At 38.2% G+C, this 22,325-nt stretch overlaps 1 protein-coding gene across 1 annotated transcript in view; it reads right to left on the bottom strand.

Annotated features, from left to right (window-relative positions):
• Nucleotides 1–22,023, bottom strand: part of Iars2 (isoleucyl-tRNA synthetase 2, mitochondrial) — a 44,222-nt gene extending 22,199 nt beyond the window's left edge. The window contains exons 1-12 of the mRNA XM_020157738.2: nt 21,595–22,023; nt 20,256–20,378; nt 15,937–16,096; nt 14,448–14,596; nt 14,317–14,366; nt 14,126–14,235; nt 13,953–14,043; nt 13,235–13,350; nt 10,480–10,649; nt 9,157–9,247; nt 7,198–7,349; nt 3,468–3,628 (exon numbers count right to left, since the gene is read on the bottom strand). Of these exons, the coding sequence (XP_020013327.2) occupies nt 3,468–3,628; nt 7,198–7,349; nt 9,157–9,247; nt 10,480–10,649; nt 13,235–13,350; nt 13,953–14,043; nt 14,126–14,235; nt 14,317–14,366; nt 14,448–14,596; nt 15,937–16,096; nt 20,256–20,378; nt 21,595–21,861 (1,640 nt within the window). The 5' untranslated portion in view covers nt 21,862–22,023. The remainder of the gene's footprint in view (nt 1–3,467; nt 3,629–7,197; nt 7,350–9,156; nt 9,248–10,479; nt 10,650–13,234; nt 13,351–13,952; nt 14,044–14,125; nt 14,236–14,316; nt 14,367–14,447; nt 14,597–15,936; nt 16,097–20,255; nt 20,379–21,594) is intronic.
• Nucleotides 22,024–22,325: the final 302 nt, after the last annotated feature.

Genomic DNA, 22,325 nt, shown 5'->3' on the forward strand with positions numbered 1-22,325 from the left:
TATTTTTAATCTGCACTTACGTTTAAAGGTTACACAGGAAACAATTTGCAAAAGTGTTTCTTTCTTTAATGAATATTTTTCACTGAAATGTCATTATTATTAAGCAAAAATGTAAAGTAGCTAAAGTTAGCACCCAAATTAAACTGGAAATTCCTTGCCAGATTCTACTAAATTTCTCATATCTAGACATGAAGGTCTAAGTTTCCCAAATGCGTATGTTAACACTCCAAGAGTGTTGAATTGATTTCAACAATTGGAAATGAAAGAAATTTAATCAACAATTGCTTTTCTAGGTAGCCAATGTTTCTAAACTTTATCTTTTTATGGTAAAAATTATGTTTCATTTTCATTAACGAGGAGAATTTACCCTAAATTGCAATGGCACTATATTATATGTAAAATGGCCAATGATCTTAATATCTAAAATGGAATTATTTTTTGGGAAAGTACAAATGAATACAAAACTACTATCAGAACTAAACATCAGAGTTTGAAATCTACCAGTCCCTGAATTATACTTAGAATATGAGTAAGTCAAGATTTTCTTCTGTGAAACAAGTAAATTTGTAGATAATCTATAGTCTTTCATCATCAAAAGTTATAGAGGTTTATCATGGTAGTACAAGCCTGCAATCCCAGCACTTAGGAGGCTGAGGCAAGAGGATCATAAATTGAAGCCAGTCTGGGCTACACAGTGAGATCATGTCTGAAAATAAACCCCCTCAAACCAAGAAAACCAAAAACAAATAAAGAAAAGCAGAAGGAAGAATGGGAGTGTACTTCTGTGGCCTGTGGTAGAGCAATTGCCTAGCATGTGCCAGGCTCTGGTTCAATTCCCCAGAACCACGCACAAAAACAATAAAAACAAAAATAAGCAGAAGGAATCTTCTGGCAAGCTTAATGGAGTTATCAAGTGTAACAGCAACTCCATGTGGACTGTGTACAATTTCCAGTGGAGGTGCTGTTACTTTTGATGGTTACCAGCTTGCTACAATACAAAAGTTTAAGAAGAAAGAAAACTGTGGTCACTGGATTCTCATTTGATTGCAGAGGAAAAATGGTTAACTTTTCATTCCATTTTATAAACCTCACAAATAATTAAGAATAAATATCAATTTTCTTAAACTTAAGTGTTATGTCAAAAAGAGGACCTAACCATGGAAGAAGAATAGTCATCATTCCAAAATGGTATACAGGAAAATGACCTATGAATTGACAGACAATATAGCTAAATTTGTCTGTCACTTCTGTAGGCCAATATTCTGTATTTCTCTGCTACTTCAAAATCAAAAATCAACTATTAGTATGCAAGCAACACAATGGCAGATAACAGAAAAAAATCTAATGCAACCAGGTAAATGTACTGACTAAATAAAATATAAATGCTTCCTAATGAAAACTTGTTGTGTTTTTCTGACAAAGCTCATGTTTACTTCATCTAACTTACTGGCCACTTAACCTATGAATATTTTTATTGTAAATAATGGTCAATTAAACCACTCTGCTCATGTCTGGGAGTATAACTAAGTGGTAGAGCATATACTTAGCACTCATGGGGCCTTGGGTCCAATGCCCAGCACTGTAAGGAAAAAAGAAATGGTTGCTCTATTTATTATATATGCATGTAGTCCTCCTCAATCAGTGCTTCAAGGAAATCACTACAAGTCTTGTTCTCTAAATAGTCAAAGGAATGAGAAATAATGGCAGTGGCTTATAAATTTCCTTAAAAGGAAACTTCACTGTGAAATGTTATATAATATTTTTGTTAATTTACCTCAAATTTAGTTGTTTAAATTCTTAATAGAGGTTATTACAATATTAGTGTTTACAACTGACCAAACTCCAAATTATAAAACAGAAATAATATTTATCCAGTCTTAAGTTAGCTCTAAATAGTAACAATACTGAAATAGCCTTATAACAGCTTCCTGGTTTATAGCTCTAGCTTCCTTTCCTAAACCTCTTAGTCCTTGTGCCTACATAAATGTTTAAATTCCTGAATACTCACAACTTGCTCCAGCCAATCGTTCTTAGTGTCTAGGTTGGTATTCCCCTCACAGGCCCTACCTGCCCAGTGTATTTTCACACAGACACTATGCTTTTCTCCCTCCTGTCTTCAGCTCCTGCTGATCCCACCACTTGTGAAACTTTTCCCATTTCCCACCACGTGCTGGAGGTCACATCCTGTGAGAACGAAGCCAGCAAGATGCTTTATGGACCCACGTCTGTGCAAAGCAGAGGCTCTAGCTTTCTCCAGATCCTGCTGCCTGACGGTGTCATATCACCTTCCAAGTAGTGGTAGAACCTACCTTTCAAAATGAAGATGAGTTCTCACACAAATGATACTAAGCACTACCCAAACAAATAAAAAAGTAAAAATAAAAAAATACAGGGGCTGTGGGTATAGCTCAGTGGTAGGGCACATTCAACGCCCTGGGTTCAATCTCTAGCAGCAAAATAAAAATAAAATAAATATAAAGAAAAAATATCCAGCTAGGCGCCAGTGGCTCACGCCTGTAATCCTATCTACTCAGGAGGATTGTGGTTTGAAGTCAGCAGGGCAAACAGTTCACAAGACCCTATCTCGAAAAAAAACCCATCACAGAAAAGGACTGGCGGGGGTGCCTCAAGGTGTAAGTCCTGAGTTCAAGCCCCAGAACCACAAAAAAAGAAAAAAAAAAAAAAATCCAGTATGTGCCTTTAGCTGACTAAAAAAACCAAACTTTAATCAACATTGTTAAAAATCTTCTAAAATAAGCTGGTTGTGGTGGTGCATAACTGCAGTCACAGCACTTGAAGGCAGAGAAAGAAGATTTGGAATTTGAAGCCAGCCTAGGCTACAGAGTGAGGTCAAAGACAACCCGGGTTATACAGTGAGACCCTATCTCAAGATAAATAAATAAAGAACAAAAAATAACCAGGAAAAAACAAAAAATAGCCAATGTAATCAAGTGCATTTAGCTATCTCATAGTTTCTTAAAGTATTCAAATGATTGCCTAATGTCATTTCTAAAGAACAGGGGAGCCTAAGAAAAAAGTGACAGTTTAGGCTCCCCTATTAAATAAATACTGTTCATCTGTGGGTTCCTGATGCTTTAAGCTAACATAATAAATTCTCACGGAAAAGTACAGCTTTTGCTTCTAAATATTGATATTAAAAAATCTAGTTTTTGTTAATATTCCAACCATACAAAAGGGCTTTTTTAGAAATTTATATTTTATTTCCCACTCCCAAAAAATGCTATTTTAGAATATTTAAAGCATGGCATCATAAGTCAGGTGTGGAAGTGCACACCTATAATCCCAGTACTCAGGAAGCAAAAGCAAGAGGATACAGAATTCCAGAGCAGCCTGGGCTATAGTGACACCCTCATTCACTCAGTCAATTGATCAATTAATAAAATTAAAATACATGAAGTCAATAGTTTATACCTGTTTTCAATTCTGAAAGAAAACAAATGTTCTACCTGTTGATCAAATATTCATCTTTTGTCTTGTGATGAAACACAGGAATTGGAACACCCCAGACTCTTTGCCTGGATATACACCAATATGGCCTCCTGTCGATCATGTCTACCATGGCATTCAGTGCTGCTCCAGGAATAAACTTCACTGTTTTTAACAGTTCCTGCAATTTAGTCATACATCAAGAGAGGGACAACAGAACACATTTTATACAACTGTCATTATTTCTAATATAGTTCTTCATGTGGGATGTCTGTATTATCCACATGCCTCCCTACCCCATCCCTCCAAATATGACAAACAAATGAACGAAAACTGAGGGATGGGGCCATGGCTCAAGTCTAGCAAGCAGAGCCCCTGAGTTCAAGCCCTAGAGTAGATAGCAACCCCAGCACTCAGGAGGCTGTGGCAGGAGGACTGAGAGTTTGAGACCATCCTAGGCTACACAGCAAGACCATGTGTACTAAAAAAAAAAGACCAGACTTTACCTTTGGAGGCTATAACAGGAGATTTTTACAACATTTCTAATTTACACCAACACCAGATAAAAGCTGGTAATAAAAACATTTAATAGAACTCTTATATATACTTTATTAAACTACAGTTAAGATCAATGCAATCTTATATCAGTCATTTTTTAAAATCTTATACAATAAGCCACTATCGAAGGCTGACAAACAAGGATTACAATATAATCTGATTTTACATAGCATGGTTTTCAATATACAAAACACAAAACACTTGCTCAACATAAATTTCCTGCTATTTATTTGCCATCTCCTAAGAACTCTTCCTTCCTTCAATCTCCCAAAAAGTTGTAAACTACCAACATTTGATTTCATTTGTCAAATACCAAAAGATGAACTATATAATGCAAATAGTTGCTAATAATCTCAACAAGCCAAAATATGTTAGTCATTACAAAAAATATCTATATGCATTAACAAATGCATATTTTCAGAGCAGGTTTAAATAATTTCCTAACTTACTTTAACTAACTAAAATCCCTCCACCCCCAAAACCTATTGGAGTTCTACCTCCTAGAAGAATGGGATTCAATTACTTTAGGGATTCAGTTAATACTTGGTTTTAAAAAAATCCATGAAATGTGAATGGCTGGATTTTGTGATTTTCTTAAGGAATAAATATTACTTTGTAAGGTGCTGATAATGGCATCTAAACTGTGTTCTAAAGGGTCTTTATCAAAATTTGGAGGCTACTTAAAAAGCTAAACATTGATCTACCATTTGATCTAGCAATACCACTCTTGGGGATATACCCAAAAGACTGTGACACAGGTTACTCCAGAGGCACCTGCACACCCATGTTAATTGCAGCTCTATTCACAATAGCCAAGTTATGGAAACAGCCAAGATGCCCCACCACCGACAAATGGATCAAGAAAATGTGGTATCTATACACAATGGAATTTTATGCAGCCATGAAGAAGAACGAAATGTTATCATTCGCTGGTAAATGGATGGAATTGGAGAACATCATTCTGAGTGAGGTTAGCCTGGCCCAAAAGACCAAAAATCATATGTTCTCCCACATATGTGGACATTAGATCAAGGGCAAACACAACAATGGGATTAGACTATGAACACATGATAAAAGCGAGAGCACACAAGGGAGGGGTGAGGATAGGTAAGACACCTAAAAACTAGCTAGCATTTGTTGCCCTTAATGCAGAGAAACTAAAGCAGATACCTTAAAAGCAACTGAGGCCAATAGGAAAAGGGGAACAGGTACTAGAGAAAAGGTTAGATCAAAAAGAATTAACCTAGAAGGTAACACCCACGCACAGGAAATCAATGTGAGTCAATGCCCTGTATAGCTATCCTTATCTCAACCAGCAAAAACCCTTGTTCCTTCCTATTACTGCTTATACTCTCTCTTCAACAAAATTAGAGATAAGGGCAAAATAGTTTCTGCTGGGTATTGAGGGGGTGGGGGGGAGAGTGAGGGGGCAGGGTGGGTGGTAAGGGAGGGGGTGGGGGCAGGGGGGAGAAATGAGCCAAGCATTGTATGCACATATGAATAATTAAAAAATAAAAAATAAAAAATAATAAAGGGTCTTTATCTACCCATAACTCAGGAGACTAAAGCAGGAGATTCACCAGTTCAAGGCCAGCCCGGGCTACATAGAAAGACTCTGTCCTCCCCAACCTCTAAAAAGAATCTTTATCTGCAGGGCATGGTAGCATAGGCCTATCATCCCAGCACTATGGAGGCTGAAGAAGGGGGACTACAAGGCAGATGCCAGCCTGGGCTATAAAGCAAGATCCTGTCCCCCACTCCAAAAAAAAAAAAAGGCTTTTATCTTTCAGATACATATGCTGAAATATGGCCTGGAAGCAATATAATATAGAAGAAACAATGCCTGGTGTTTGCTTCAAACAATCCAGTGGGATAAAAGGTGGGGAGGGGAGGCACAGATAAAAAAAAAAGTTTGCCAAAAGTTGATTATTATTGAAGATAAGTGACAGGAATGTGGCAATAAATTACCCTATTCTTGCTACTTCTCTTTTTGTCTATTTGGTCTTAGTTTTTTGAGCTAGGTAGGGTCTTGCTACATAACTCAGGGTCTTACTATATAGCATAGCCTTCCCTGGAACTCCTACTTCACCTTCCGAGTGCTGGGATTATAGCAGGTGTGTGCTATATTCTTGCTATTTCTGCAAAAAGCAACAGAAAATAGTCAATAAAAAAATGTCGTAAAAAATTGACTTTGCTTAAACATATTACATCAGACTTAGATGTTCTGCAAGCAAAAATCTGTGCAAAGCTGGAAGTTACAAATGTTAACACTTACAAGTAAAGAAGATAGGCTTTATAGGAATGAAACACTAAAAAATATAAACTGCTACAGACAGCTTTAGCAAGGACCCCAAATTGCCAAGCCAACAAATGAACCAGCCAAACAGTAGAATCTTAGAGACAGAACAAATATCTGTATTTTCAACCAAGTTACCAAATATTTATCTCAGTGCAATACAACCCAGTTATTTGTGGAAGATAATACACACACATATAAGAATATATACATATAAACTGGACATGGTGGCTTATGCCTATGATCCCAGCTACTTGAGAGGCTGACTTGCCAGCCTGGGCTAATAACCATCTCCAAATTAAACAAAGCAAAATGGACTGGAGATGTGGCTTGAGTGGCAGAGTGCCTGGTTTGCAAGTGTGAAGCCCTGAGTTCAAACTCCAGCACCACACACACAAAAGATACATATGTATATTAAATAAAGAGCTCAAATACATATGCAACACTTGCAATACCAATTATAAAGTATTTGCTAACTCTAAGCATGACATTCTAAACTGCGATTTCAATCTCAAGGAAATAAGAACCTACTGTGTGCCAGGCACTGTTCTGGGAAGTTTTACTCACTCCCGAGGTAGACATTTATCACTTAGAGACAGATGAGACAGATGAGAGGTTAACGAAGTTCCAGGAGGTTACACTTCTGGCTAAGCTCAGTTCTGCCCTGATTGTGTGCTATTTTCACTACATTGGGCAGGAAAGTGACCAGACAACTCATTTAACCTAGTTAAGGCTCATTTCCCATACATGTATAATCAAAGAATAAAGTACAAGGTCCTTTCAGATCTAAAAGTGTACAATTTTAGGAAAACAAATCATAATAGAAACAATCTCTTCTACTTCTAAAACCCCACCTCAACCTCACCCGACCCATTATAATAGGATGCCTTTCATACCTTAGCTGTAGTTTTTACCTCCGTGATGTTGATAAACCACTGCTTGCTGGCACGAATAACCACTGGTTTCTTAGTCCTCCAGTCATAGGGATAGCTGTGTATCATTTTTTCCTCTTTCACCAAATTCTTTGAAGTCTGAAGCATCTTTATAACTTAAAAAAAATTACATTAGATATAGTTAAAAGGCATTATAAAAAACCTAATAATACTCTAAGCTACAAGGAAGCACTAAATCTGGACCAGTAGGTGCCAATAAGAGTAGCCACCTTCCAGATATTGAAGACATAATCTGGTATTTACTGACAAAGAAAAATGGGACTGGAAACCTTAATCAGACTCCAAATTATGCCATTCCCATAGCTCTTCATTTAAAAGGAATGATGAACAGAATTTATCTAGACTTCTAATGTGAAATTCAAAATCATAATCTTTCATATCACAAATCTTAAAATGGTCTTTCAGGTAATCTAGAAGAAACCAGGTGTAGTGATTGTGATGATCTGAACTGTGCCCCCAAAAATGTACTAACCTGAGAATATGACTCTGCTTGGGTATTGGGTCTCTGCAGATGAAACTACATTAAAAAGGTCTCACACTGGATTAGAGTGGGCCCTAAATCCAGTAACTGCTGTCCTTGTGAGAGAAGAGGATACAGAGAAACACGCAGAGCTGAAGGAAGCTATGTGACAACAGAGGCAGAAAATAGAGTGCTGTAGCTATAAGGAATGCCAAGCATCTGCGGGAGCCACCAGAAGCTAGGATGAGGCCAGTAATGATTCTTCTGTGGAACACAGTCCTGCCAATACCTTGATTTGTAACTCTTATCTAGTCTCCAGAATGTGAGAGCATACCTTTCTGGATTTGTTTTTTTTCACTTGGGGTTTGAACTCAGGGCCTACACCTTGAGCCACTTACCAGCCCTTTTTTCTTTTCTTTTCTTTTTTTTTTTTTTGAGATAGGATCTTGTGAACTATTTGCCTGGGATGGCTTTGAACTATGATCCTCCTAATCTCTGCCTCCTGAGTAACTAGGATTACAGACATGAGTCACCAGTGCCTGGCCAAATTTCTGTTATTTTAAGCCAATTTGTTATAGGAGCCCTAGAAAGGTAATCTACCAGGTCAAATTAGCCTTTGTACTAGTGCGGACAAAGAAAGGTTTCATAACACCTGGTCTCTAACTCCATGAAGAAAGGCAGAAAGACAGTTCAAGACTGAAGAACCTCCATGATCCTAATACACGAGCTATACTACATGGTCAGTTATTTGGGAGGGTTACCTAAAAACAGAGAATGTCTTATTCACAGTCAATACCCAGCCCCATGCGTGATTTTTATCTTGCACAAAAGTAGTATTGCTGAGTATTATGTTTGCAACCCTAAAATAACATTGCCTCCTGGTGACTGTCTTGATTTGCTTATATAAGTAAAGCATCTTTGGAGCAAAAGACAAAAATGTCATAAACTCCATTTTAAACCATGTGGCTAGGGTGTGATGGTACATGCCTGCAATCCCAACACTCAAGTGGCTCAGACAGGAGGACTGAGAGTTCAACACTAGTCTGGGTTACACAGCAAGACCCTGTCTTAAAAAATAAATAAAATTATAGGTTACATGCCTATAACCTAGCTACTCCAGAGACAGAGATTAAGAGGATCATGGTCCAAAGCCAGCCTGGGAAAATTGAAACCCTATCTGAAAAACAACTAAAGCAAAAAGGGCTGGGCATGGCTCAATGGTAGAATGTCTGCTTAGCAAGTGGGAGGGAGGCCTTGGGTTCAAACCCTGTACCATGAAAAAAAAATAATAAATTTTTAGAAAGTAAAATAAACCATGTGTCTAAACAAAATAATTTTAGCTTTTGTTTGTGTTGAAAGTATAAAGGAAAATAGCTAGCAAAGGTTGATGCTGGCCGCTTTTCAGAAAACATGCTTATGTAATCAGCAGACACAAAACTCACCCACATCTGTTCCCTCTCCCAGGACAGCCTTCTTCTGAAGCTCAGGACCTGCATCTTCTGTGAAAATCCCACCTTCATCCACTAAGCAATCCTACAAAGTGTCACAAAGTGTTATTTTTGTTTCTTTAATCTTTTTTTAATTTCTTTTATTCATATGTGCATACAATGTTTGGGTCATTTCTTCCCCCTTCCCCCAACCCCCTCCCTTATTTTGAACAATTAAAACATCAAAACATTTTATCTTATGACAATCTCTACTAAAACAATACATTTAATTTCTTTCTTTTTTTCTTTGTGGCACTGAACTCAGGGCAAAAAAATACATTTAAAACATCTAAGTACAGCCCAGTTTTTCTCTACATTGAAAATTTGGGTGTTCCGTATTTATTCAACAGAAATTTGTGAATTTTATATATCTAAATCAACAAAGGCAAAATGTGTTATTAAAGCATATACCTACAGTTTAATAACAAAAAGTTACGCTGAAAATATACTGGAACTTCTTTAACTGGTCTCTATTATTTATATATCTATGGCAATATACACAGGTCTTCATTTTGAGGATCACCTTTTAACTAAATGGAAAAAGTTGCTAAAGTAATAAAAGTCTGTAAAATGAATTTGGAAAATCTGTTTGGAGAGGACAAAACAAAACTGTCCTTCTTAAGTACTTAGTAAGATCCATTTGCCATTCCAGGGACCGAAAGTAATTTGTCCATGTGACTCAAGCTTCAGAGGAAGTACAGGCATACCTTGGAGCTATTGTGGGTTTGGTTCCAGATCACCGCAACAAAACAAGTATCACAGCAAAACAAATATTGCAAATAAAGCAAGTAATATGAACTTTTGGTTTCCCAAGTGCACAGGAAAGTTAGGTTTAGCTATACTGTGCAATAGCATAATGATTAAAACAACAACGTACATACTTTAATCAAAAATATTTTATTACTAAAAAAATGCTAACAATCATCTCAGCTGCTGGAAAAATGGTGCTTTACTTGCTCAACACAGGTTTGCCACAAACCTTCAGTTTGTAAAAAATGCACATCTGCAAACCACAATGAAGCACAAGAAAACAAGGTCTGCGCGCATTTAAAAAATGCCCTCATGTAATGTACAGTATACCATTCTGATTTTGTGCTAATTCTGGGAACCTTTCTCAATTGGTATGAATTAATGAAGTTTTGCGTATTTTACAAACCTAAGCATTTCACAATTTAATTATTATGACAAAATTATTATCAAGAAATAAAGATGTTTGTTAGAATTTATCACTTTCACTCTACACTATGAATAATTAAAAAGAAGAAAGAGGTGCAGTACCATAGGCAGGTTGTGTTCAGATGCAACACTGTAATCTTCCATACCATGAGCTGGGGCTGTGTGAACCAAACCTGTTCCTTTTGCCATGGTCACGTGGTTTGCAGGTAAAAGCGGAGACACTTTATCAGGAATTAAAGGATGACTACAAGTACCATGTACCAAATCTCCACCTATGAGGAAAGAAAACCATTATTAAGAACTGTTTTTTATGATAATTCTACCTTTTCAGTAACCTTAGAACAGAACATCAAGTTAACTTTTTATTGTTGGTTTTGGGGTTTTTAAAAATTTTTTATATATGGTGCTGGGAACTGAAGCCAGAACTTTGCAAATGCTAGGCAAGTGTTCTATCAGAGCTACACCCCAGTAGAATGTAAGGAACTGGCTGGGATCAAAGTCTGACTTTCCCTCTTACTTATAAATTTTAAGAATCTATAAAATCCAGATAATTATGGCACCTACTTCGAAGGGTTGCTGTGAAGATAGTGTTAACACATTGTGTGTGTTTTAGGCACTTAGCATGTCCAATAAAATAAGTACTTTAAAATATCAGCTATTTTATCTATGGCAACAAATAGATAACTCAAATGAGTCCAAGAAAACTTCTCTGATTTATGTACAGCCTGTAAATTTTAGAACGTAAAGACAAAGGAATTCAAGATCAACAGGTGGATGACTGCAGGTCACAAGGCTATCTCTTTAGGAAATCATTGCTGCTACTCTCATAGCACTACTCTAAAAAGGTAGGAGATGATAAATAATACCTGATACTTACTGGGCCCCTACTAACTCAACATAAATTCTCACTTCATCTTCATAATAATGCTATAAAGTAGCTAATACTGCCATCAATTTACAAATAGGAAAACATTCCGAAAATTTGGACAATATGCCCAAGATCACACAGCTAATAAATAATGAATCCCAAATTTTAAGGCAAGCCTAACTCTAACTTTAATGTTCTATATAACTCTAGCTAGCTTCCTTTAGTAATGTATCATAATCCATCACCTGTTAGTTTTTCTATACCATTATTACTGCTTTCTACCTTTATTATCTTTTGAGTTGGGTTCCATAAACTATTCTTTCATGTGTTCTAAATAGGACTTAGATTTACTGAATGGATTCTGGTTCTACCTATTTACTGAGTAAGTTTGTTCACCCTGTCTACTCTTTCATAATTAAACTTCATTGACTTCCTTAATGCTTAGCTCCTCCCCACAAGTGATTCTTCCTTCCAAATAGATTTAAAAAAAAAAAAAAATCTATTGCCATAGAGAAAATCTACTCTTACAATAGTTTTTTCTATCCATGTAGCAATCAAAGCTATGTAACATATTAACACTACCAAAAGAACAATGCAAGCCAATGTGGTGGTACACACCTGTAATTCCAGCTACTCGGGAGGCAGAGGCAGGAGAATTGCCAGTTCAAGTCCACCCTGGAAAAGTTACCAAGATCCTATCTCAAAAACAAAATACAAAAGTTCTGGGAGATATGGCTCAATGGATAGGGTGCTTGCCCACCATGTAAAAAGTCCAGGGCTCAATCCCCAGGGCCACAATTAAAAAAAAAAATTAAAAATCCACTGGCCCACTGGGGAGGATGAGGCAGGAGGATTTTGAGTTCAGGACCAGAATGGACTACATAGTGAGTTCCAGGCCAGCCTGGGTCACTTAGCAAGACCTTTCCTGCCTTTGATATAATCCCTGTTAATTTTGTTAAGGTAGTTGTTTATACTAAGTTGAGTTTCTGTTTTTGTTGTTTTGTTTTTGTGGTACTGGGTTTGAAGTCAAGGCTTTGCCTTGACATGAAAGGTACTCTGTCACTTGAGGCATGCCCCAGAGGGCCTTCGGTTTTAGTTATTTTTTAGGTAGGGTCTTGTGATTATGCCCTGTCCGACAAAGACCACAATCTTCCTACTATGCCTTCCACATAGCTGAACTGACAGGCGTGAGTCACCACACTCGGCCATGTTTTTTATATTTCTAATTGGCTTACATCTGAACTAATAAACTTACAGGACTTTCCTGTTTAGCTAGGCAGTCTCTCTATTTTTTTGCATCTTTATTCATGTGATTACTTTTTAGCATGAAACTCAAGGATGTATCATCTCTAAGGATCACATACCATTTTAAACTTCCCCAGACTTCTACAGTTATATTTCAAAACCAGTCACTACAATGAAGTCCCATATTGTAAATTACAAAGAATTCTTCTAATTCTCTGTTAAAATCACATACTAAAAAATAAGCGTATTTATTTCTGCTTTTATAAAATCAGCTAAAAACAATTTTAACCTTTTGGTGGAACCAGGGTTTTGAACTCAGGATATTGCGCTTGCAAAGCAGGTGTTCCGCTGCTTGAGCCACACCTCCAGGCAATTTTGCTCTGGTTATTTTGAAGATGGGGTCTCACGAACTATTTGTGTGGGATAGCCTCGAAAGGCAATCCTCCCAATCTCAGCCTAAAAAGTAGCTAAGATTATACCCAGCCAAGAAACAGTCTTATATCTTGTGCCTTTGTCAATGTTCATATTTTTCTAAAGTCTCATCATGTTCAAAGTACCTTTTCCTTCAGAGAATAAAGTTTAATAATGTCTAACTTACAATGAATATAAAATATATTCTAGAAAGATGGAGGCCATATCTGTTTCACGATTCACCATGAGGCATGTGCAACACAGTAGCAAACTCCCATCAGCCCAACATCTTGATGGCTGCAATAGTCAGGTTATCTGTAACTAACTCTTCACCTGAAAATGTTGAAATGACCTCAAACATTGTGTCCAAAGCAGAAGCAACAGATGCTACTTTATCTGCAGCCAGTATGTAGAGGTCTCCAGAAGTGGAACACTTCACAACAGCATACCTACCATAGAATTTTAGGAGAAAGTTACTAATAATGAAAAAAGAAAAACCACGGTTAACATTTTAGCTTCCAACATCATTTTAGAAAAGCTACAAGATCAAAAAGTAATTTTTTCTTTTTTTGGGGGAACTGGAGTTTGAACTCAGAGCTTCATACTCTACCCCTTGAGCCATACTTCCAGTCTATTTTGCTCTGGTTATTTTGGAGACAGGGTCTCGTGGACTATTTGTCCAAGCTGGCCTCAAGCAGCAATCCTCTCAATCTCAGCCTCCTAAGTAGTTAGTATTACAGGCATGAGTCACCAGTGCTTGGCATTTTTTAAATTTTTTTTCCTGCAGTACAGAGGTTTGAACTGAGCCTCACCCTTGCTAGGCAGGTGGTCCACCACTTGAGCCACACCTGCAGCTCAAAAAGTACTCCATACTTTATATTTGTTTCATTTAAAAAAAAAAAAAAAAGCTGGAATCTAAGGCTTGATAAAAACTATATAAACACAATAATTAAGCTACAATTCACCCAAATTTTAAGAGGCTAATAAAGATGAAATAAATTCAACATAATGCTAATGATGGACTGATTCCTTTTTGCAATAATACACCTACTTTGAATCTGGCATATAACAGATTGCCTGATTGGCTGGAATTGTCCAAGGCTGGGTGGTCCAGACTAAAACACTAACAGGAGATGAACCATCTGTGAAAATAAAGATGTGACTATGTTAGCAAAGTTTACAATTCCATAGCTTTAATACACTCGAGCAACAAGTAGCTCTTACCTACAAGGGATGCCAACTTAGGAGAGGGTTTCAAGAGAGGGAATTTGACATATACTGAACGACTGACATGTTCAGGATTATATTCCAGTTCTGCTTCAGCCAAAGCAGTCCTAGAGATTTAAAAATGTTAAACATAAGTATTTGGAAACATCACATTTCTCCCCTTTAATTACCAAAGAACATAAAGGTACCTTGATGAGGGAGACCAAAACACAGGCTTGTAAGATCGATAAACCAAGCCCTGTAAAAGACAAGGATATTATATCATTAAAGCTGCAATTTTGTAATATATCACTAAAAGGAAAAAGAAATGCTTCATTACCTTCTCATACATCTGGTAAAAAACTCTCAACTGTTTGGCCTCATACTTTCCATCAAATGTATAGTAGCAATTATTCCAATCTGCCATTATTCCCCAGCGAATAAATGCTGATTTCTGTTTCTCGATGGCGGCTTTAGCAAATGATCTAGCTAAAAACAGAAAAGAAAGACAGGAAAGGGAAAAGCTTTTGAAAAAAAATGAATTCAAATTCTTAGGCCTGATGTAGCATGTAGCTCTCTAAATGTAGATGTTATATACAGTTTAGATTAGAATTTTTTTTAAATAGGAAGATTATTTGAAAGTATTCATAAGATATGACAAATTCTAAAATTAAGTGGAATTCCAAAAGCTAAAATTTTATTACTGTCTTCTGTATTTTCCAGCCTATACAATGACCTCATATTTAGAAAGATAAACTGAAAAAATAATTCCTCATTTTCTTTTAAGTGTGTGTGGTTTTTTTGAGGCAGGGTCTCATTATGAAGCCTAGGCTAGCCTTCCAATCTTCCTGCCACAGGTTCCCAAGGGCTGAGACTGTAGACTCATGCCACCATGCCTGGCTCCATGTTCTGGTTTTTTTTTTTTGTTTTGTTTTTTTGCAGTACTGGGGCTTGAACTCAGAGTCTCATGCTAAACAAATGGTTTATTACTTCAGCCACTCTCCTAGTCCTTTGGCTTTTAGTGATTTTTTTCTTGTTGTTCTTTGTTTTCAGATAGTCTCATCCTTTTGCCCAGGCTGGTCTCAGACAGCAATCCTCCTACCTTTTTGCCTCTTAAGTAGCTGAGATTATACCTATGTGCTACTGTGCCTAGTTTCTTTTTTCAGAGTCTTGCTGACTTTTTTGCCAGCCAGCCGCAGACCCTGATCCTTTTTTGGTTAGTTGGTTAGTTGGTTCGTTATTTCTGAGACAGTTTCACTACAAAACCCAGGCTGGCCACAAACTCATGAGGCTCCTGCCTCAGCCTTCAGGAGTATGAGGACTGCAAGCATTTGCCCACCAAGCCCAGCTCTAAAATACATGTATTTTAAAATTTACTTTTACTTTAACATCTAAAATGAGTTAATCAGCTCTATCCAGTAAAGGAAAAAAAAAAAAATACTGGGCTGGGAGTGTAACTCAAGTGGTAGAGTATCTGCCTAGAAAGCTTGAGGCCCCAAGTTCAAACCCCAGTACTGTTGAAATCTTAAAAAAAGAAAAAGCTTTTAAAAGTTGACTAAAATAGTAGTATAATAAAACATGACCACTAAACAACCATGCAGTTTGATATACTCACAAAGTTTTTTCCTTTAGTCAATAAATAGAAATTCTCACAAAATTAAACAAAAATGTGAATTTTCTGAGACAAAGCAGTTCCCAACAGAGCTTTCTACAACCAAAACAACCACCAAATTAAAACTCTCATAAGTCCCTTTAGTAAAGCCCTAACTTTTCCAATGGACCAAAGCATTTATAAATATCATTTTAAAACAGAAATAGAGATTATTTACCTTTCTCTCTAATTTCCATAGTTGAAAGATTCTGAGCTTTTCCACCAAGTTCTGATAACACTTTTATTTCAATAGGCAACCCATGACAATCCCAGCCAGGCACAAAATGTATTTTGGAACCTCTCATCATATGATATCTATTAGCTATGTCTTTCAAAATCTGCAGAGGTGAAAGAACAATCATCACCCATATACAGAGCACATGGTCCATAACTTACAGTCTTTTCTCAATATAATGCCATTTTAAAACAAAGCCCAATTTTAAAAGAATCTATATAAAATAACCTATTAAATCTACAAATTCAAGGCGCTACATAAACACAGACGTTATAGATGTTTCATTTTTTAAAATGTCATTAAGTCTAACCAGATTAAAAACTCAAACAAGAAAAATATAAGTTAAAAACACTGTACCCAAAATTACTAATTCATTTGTAAAGTTGGAATATGGGGAAAAGGAGCTCATATTACCTACAGAGAGACACTTTGACTTTCTAAAAATCAGAGAATACAAATAAGTCAATTAGAAAATCTTCTTCACTCTTAAGAAAAATTAACAAAATACCATACTATATTACTACATGTAACTATGAAATATTGTAGAAGTATTGCAGAATTTGTAATGTACTCAGAGAATGAATATTGTGGTTCTCTTTTGGCTATTAACAAAAACCCTCACTAAGGCAGGAGACCTCTTCACTAGGTCTGAGTCTGTAAAGTACTTATTTGCCTTTCTTAACTCATTTTAGATATGAGAGGGCAGGAGAGCCTTTTTTAAAATGAATTACCATTACAAAATGGAGGATCAAAGGCAAAGGACAGATTTGGCTGCAGGCTCAATTTCCTTCTTCCCAAGAGGAAACAGTGCTCTGACCACTAGCCCAGAAGTCCAGAAAGTAATTTCCTCCTTTCCACACCTATCAAAAGTAGAAAAGACATTACACATTCCTCTTACTCCCTCCCCCCATTTAAAACTCAAGTTATCAAACTTTTTACCAAAAACTGGAGGAAGCCATGTGATCTACATAAGTCATGTAAAAAAGTTCACCCAGTCGTATATACTTAAGATTGCACATCCTATTAGGCATATTACTTAACTCTTTCCATTCTTCACTATTAGAAATTACTTGTTTTCTCATTATCCACCCCTTCTCTGTAAAACATAAGCTGCATGAAGTCAGAGATCCCACGTGTCCTTTTTACTGGAGAATTCCCAGAACTTAAAATCATGTGTGAGGTACAGAGAAATTTACAAGAATTAGTGGGCATCTTATTTTGTAGTATTATTTGCTAATTTTTTGGTAAATCTTTTAATAATATATTATGTAATAAATTTGTTAATAGTAAAAAAAATGTGTCTGGAACTATTCTACAAATATTTACCAAATAAATGAATGCATGCATGCATATATTTTCTAGGTCATGATGTCTTATATGGTAGCCACTAATCGCATGTGACTTTGGGTCACAAATTGAAATAGACTGTAAATATAAGCTATATGCAAATTTTAAGTACTTATTACAAATGAGACTTGGAATATCTCAAAATTTTTTACACTGACTATATGTTGAAAAGATATTTTTTAGATATTTTAAGTTAAATCTAACAGTAAAATTAATTTCACTTTTTTATTTGGACTATTTTTGTGGCTACTAGAAAATTTTAACTTACCTATATAGCTCCCATTTGTAGTTTGCATTATACTTCTATTACATAGTGCTGCTTTCAAGCATATGATAGAATAAAATCAATCACCTCCGCTAACATTTAACAGCGTACATAACAAGGATTTTTTAAAACATAATCACACAAGCTATTGATATATATAGACACAGGAATACTTTAGTAACTTCTCAGTATCAAACACTACCCTCCTCCTCCCCCAAAGACTTCTTCCATACTTCAAAACTCATTTGCCTCTTTGGTCCCCTTCACTTTCCTATCACCATATTCATGTATTCCTTTGCTTGACAGAAAAATTCTTGATTCCTACTATGAATTGTTCAAGGAACCTGGAGATGGCAGTAAACAGGAAAGATAAGGCCTTTTTTTCTTTTTTGAATGGAAGACAATTATATCAAAAAATGCAAGTTAAAGGGTTAGAAAATGACATTTGGGGGTTGAGGTGGCACTTTTTTTTAAATCAGTACTGGGGGGGTTGAATTCAGAGCTTCGTGCTTGTTAAGCAGGCACTGTACCACTTGAGCCACACCTCCATCCCAAAGTGGTACTATTTCAGATGGTGGTCAGGAAAATTTGATGAGATGTCATTTGAACAGAACCTGAAGGCATACAGGAAGTAAGCCATTGGTATTACCTGAGAAATGCACTCCAGGCAGGAGAAAAGAAACAAGACCTCACTTGGTTTGTCTGAGGAAGAGCAATAACTGACCTTCCCCTGGTCCTCCCAATGTGCCCATGGTCTCTGACAGAGGTTCCAGGTAGTCATATAAAAGATAGTTTTGAGGGCTGGGAGTGTGGCTCAAGTGGTATAGCACCTGCACGGCAAGTGTGAGGCCCTGAGTTCAAACCCCATAACACCAAAAAATAAAATTAAAGATGAGAAACAGAGAAAGAGAGAAGTGGTTTTCATGACGCTTCCATTTATTAGAATTACTCCTCCACCCTCAATCCACATGGTGCTGACTCCCCTCTATTATAGCTCCAAGAGTGAGTGAACACATGATCCGTCATAGCCCTCAACATATTCTATCCCCAAGTCTGCAAGGATTAATTTGGGCATAGATGTATGACACTAATCAGGCAAATGGGATTCGGTTTCAATACTTTTGTAAGAACCGCTGGAATAAAGATGGAAGAATGTAAGACTGGAACTCCTGGAAAACATGCAGGAGGATGGGGAGAGTCATAAAAAGAGGAATGCCTACCAAAGAGTAAAAGATGGAGAGAAACCAATTCCTAATACATTTCAGTACCTAAGTCCAGGCATGCCGACAACTCAAACTATGGATTTTACACTTAACACAGCCAGTAAAATGGACCTGGGAATGCAGCCTAATAGTGTATGTACCTAGTACGCACGAGGCCCTGGGTTTGATCAAAAGCACCCCTTCTCCCGGAAAAAGCCAATAAATTCTGTTTTGCCTAATCCAGGTAGGACTTGTCCTTTCTATTCCTTATAATCAAAAGAGTCTGGAACAAGAGTTGTATTTGGTATTCTTGTTATAAAACATGATCTTACTGTATACATTTAAAATAACAGCCTCCAGCCTGTAATCCTAGCTACTCCAGTCAACTACCACAGAAAAACAGTGTGGTCTCACCTCCACCCCGGAACAAAAGCTGAGTGGGGAGCATAGAGAACCACCTCACCAATCTGTCAGAAGGCTCCCTTTCCCTTCTCCTCCACGTGAGTACTGTAAGAAAGCTAAATAAATAAGGAGGTAATGCCAGGTGGTAAGGAAACCTCTGGCTATAGTGTCTGTGGAGACCCCCTGGAGATCTGGACAGCCACTCCCACCAGCAGTAACCAGACATCCCTGCCTATTTCCACTGGGTGCTGTCAGAAGAAAATTAGTGCAGAGGCAGGGCTTTCATCGCCACCCAGTGGAGACAAGGCAGATGAGCACTCTCTAGCCAGAAGGGTATCAGTGCAGACCTAGGTAGGAAAAGGCAGAACTCCACCTCGCCAGCAGTGGCAGGAATTCTCTCCCTCAGCGTCAAAAGATGACTGGTGCGCTGGGGACATGGCTCAAGTGGTAGAGTGCCTGCTTACGGAGCACAAGGTCTTGACTTTAAACCCTAGAACTGCACCCCTCTCTCAAAGAATAAGAAGAGGGGGAGGTTAGGCTGAGTGAAAGATGTCTACTTCTAGAAGTCAAGCAGTGACCCTCTCCTGCCAGAGTGGAGTTACAGAAAGCCAGTGAAAACAGGCCATTTAAATAATCTTCAGAATCTCAAAATGCTCAAATATCCAGGTTTCAACTAAAAAAAAAAAAATCACTCATCATACCAAGAGCCAGGAAGATTTGACACTAAATGAAAAAAGACAATCAATAGATAACCAACACTGAGATGATAGAGGTATTAGGATTACCTCATAAAGATTTTAAAGCAGCCTTAACAAAAAGGTTTCATAAGCAATTGTAAAAAAATATGAAAAGTAGAAATCCTCAGTAAAGAGCAGAATGCCTCAGCAAAGAAGTAGAACCATATAAAACCCCTAAAACAACTCTTTATTTGTATGTGACAATGCAATTTACATAATCGCCCCATGATTTTTTTAAAATACACACCTTTGTACAGAGTATTTACATAAACATTTTCTTTCAAGTCTCATAACCTAAATTATAATTACCTTATTTAAAGCGTGTCCAATGTGAGGGTCACCATTTGCATAAGGAGGTCCATCATGAAGACAAAACTCTGTCTTTACTTTTCTTTCTCTTTGCCATGAATAAAGTTCTGAAAACCCACACTTCTGTTTAAAAAGAACAATGTCTAAACATCATATAAGTACATACTGCACAATCTTACCAAAAATAACAGCCAATGCATGCTTATTTCTTATCCCAATCTACTGAACTCTGATTTTTATATAAAGGTAAAGTTTCTGAAATGTGCATTTGAGTAGTCTCTTAAAACTTTTCAATAGTTTCCTAAACTTTATATGATATACATACTGTATAAAGGTTTAGTGCCACTAAATTCTTGGACAGCCCTTCCCAGCCCTCACTCTTCAATCCTGCCCTACTGAATGAAGGACCTGTAGATTCCTCCAATACATTCATAGCTTCTTCTTGGTTTTCTTTGGCCTCAATGTTTGCCACTTCCTAGATCTGGAACAACACTGGGTCCCACACCCCCTCTCACACTTGCTGTGTGATACTGGCCAAGTCACTGATGGACTTGTTTCATCTGAAAAAATAATTACAATAACCATCTTATAGAGTAAATGTGAAGATTAAATGAGAAAACATCTGAAATTATTACACTTTTTGGTATATAGAAGGCACCAGGTAAAACACTTAAAAAAAAAAAATTAAGTTGGTGGTGTGGCTCAAGTGGTAGAACACCTGCCAAGCACTTACAAAGCCCTGAGCTCAAGCCCAGATTGGGTGAGGAGGAGAGGAGAGGGGAGGGGAGGGGAGGGGGAAGAGGAAAAAAAAAAAAGGAAAATTAGATGGTTGGGCTGGGTGCAGTTCTGTGGTAGAGTTGCTTGCCTGGCCTCAAATCTGGGTTTGATCCCCAGCACCACTAAAAATAAATAAGTAAGTAATAAGTTAATAAAAACACATTAAAGGGCGGACTGTAGCTCAATGATGCAGGGCCTATCATATGCAAGGCAGGAGGGGAGCCTGTGTTAGATCCCCAGCACTGCAAAAAAGAAAAATTGGTTGGGCGCTGGTGGCTCACTCCTGTAATACTAGTTACTTGGGAGGCTGAGATCAGGAGGATCGTGGTTCGAGGCCAGCCAGGGCAAATAGTGTTCCAGACCCCATCTCTCAACTAATAAAGCAAAATGGACTGGAGGCGTGGCTCAAGCGCGAGAGCGCCTGCTTGGCAAGCTTGAAGCCCTAAGTTCAAATCCTATTCTCATGGGGGAGAGGGGAAGGGTTCCGGCAATAAAATCTGTGGGAACCCGATGGCCTCCACGGTCTGGTCCCAATGGGCGGCCCGCGCCATCGCCCCCGTACCTGCTGGATCTCCAGCTCCGCGTCGGGCTGCTGGCGACCCAGCAGCTTCATGGGAAAGCTGGTCTGCGGCAGCAGCACGGTGTCCCGGTACTTGCCGCTATTCGGGTTGGGCAGTTCGGTACCCGCCCCGGTGACTGACCGCACCAGAAGCCTCGTCGTCGTCCCCCGCCACTCCAGGCGACAGGGAAACCGGGGCGGCCCCCATAAGCTCCCGGCCGCGGCCAGAGCCGCAGTCCCCGGCCCGCGAGGGCGCAGCCCCCAACGCATGGCGGGGCAACCCCAGGACAACCCTATGAGCGCGGGGTCCCCGGCTACTATCCGGGTTCAGAAAGCAGGGACTCCCCCTCCAAAGAACCTGGGCCCGCCTCGGGAGTGCGCAGGCGCTCGGGGCACTGAAGGGCAGGGAGCGAGCTGAGTGCGCGGCCTTCCCGGGTCGGCGAGGTGTGAGCCGCTCCGGGTCTTCGCTGCAGCCTTCGGGGCGGAGCGGCTCCAAGGGGGCGGGGAGAGGTACAGTTCCCAAGCAGTGTATTCATTCTAATCTAAATGCCCTGCTTTTTGGTAAATAAATACAATGTACCTAAGATATCACTTGGTAGGAAATAGGTTAAAAAGTTAATCGCCGGCAAGTGGTGTGCACATCTGTAATCCCAACAGAGGCTGAGCTAGGAGGATTGAAAATTCGAGGCCAGCCTAACGGATTTTCTACAAAAATAGGAAAAATATATGTATAT

The sequence above is a fragment of the Castor canadensis genome, chromosome 11, assembly GCF_047511655.1.
Source record: "Castor canadensis chromosome 11, mCasCan1.hap1v2, whole genome shotgun sequence".
Taxonomy (NCBI): Eukaryota; Metazoa; Chordata; class Mammalia; order Rodentia; family Castoridae; genus Castor; species Castor canadensis.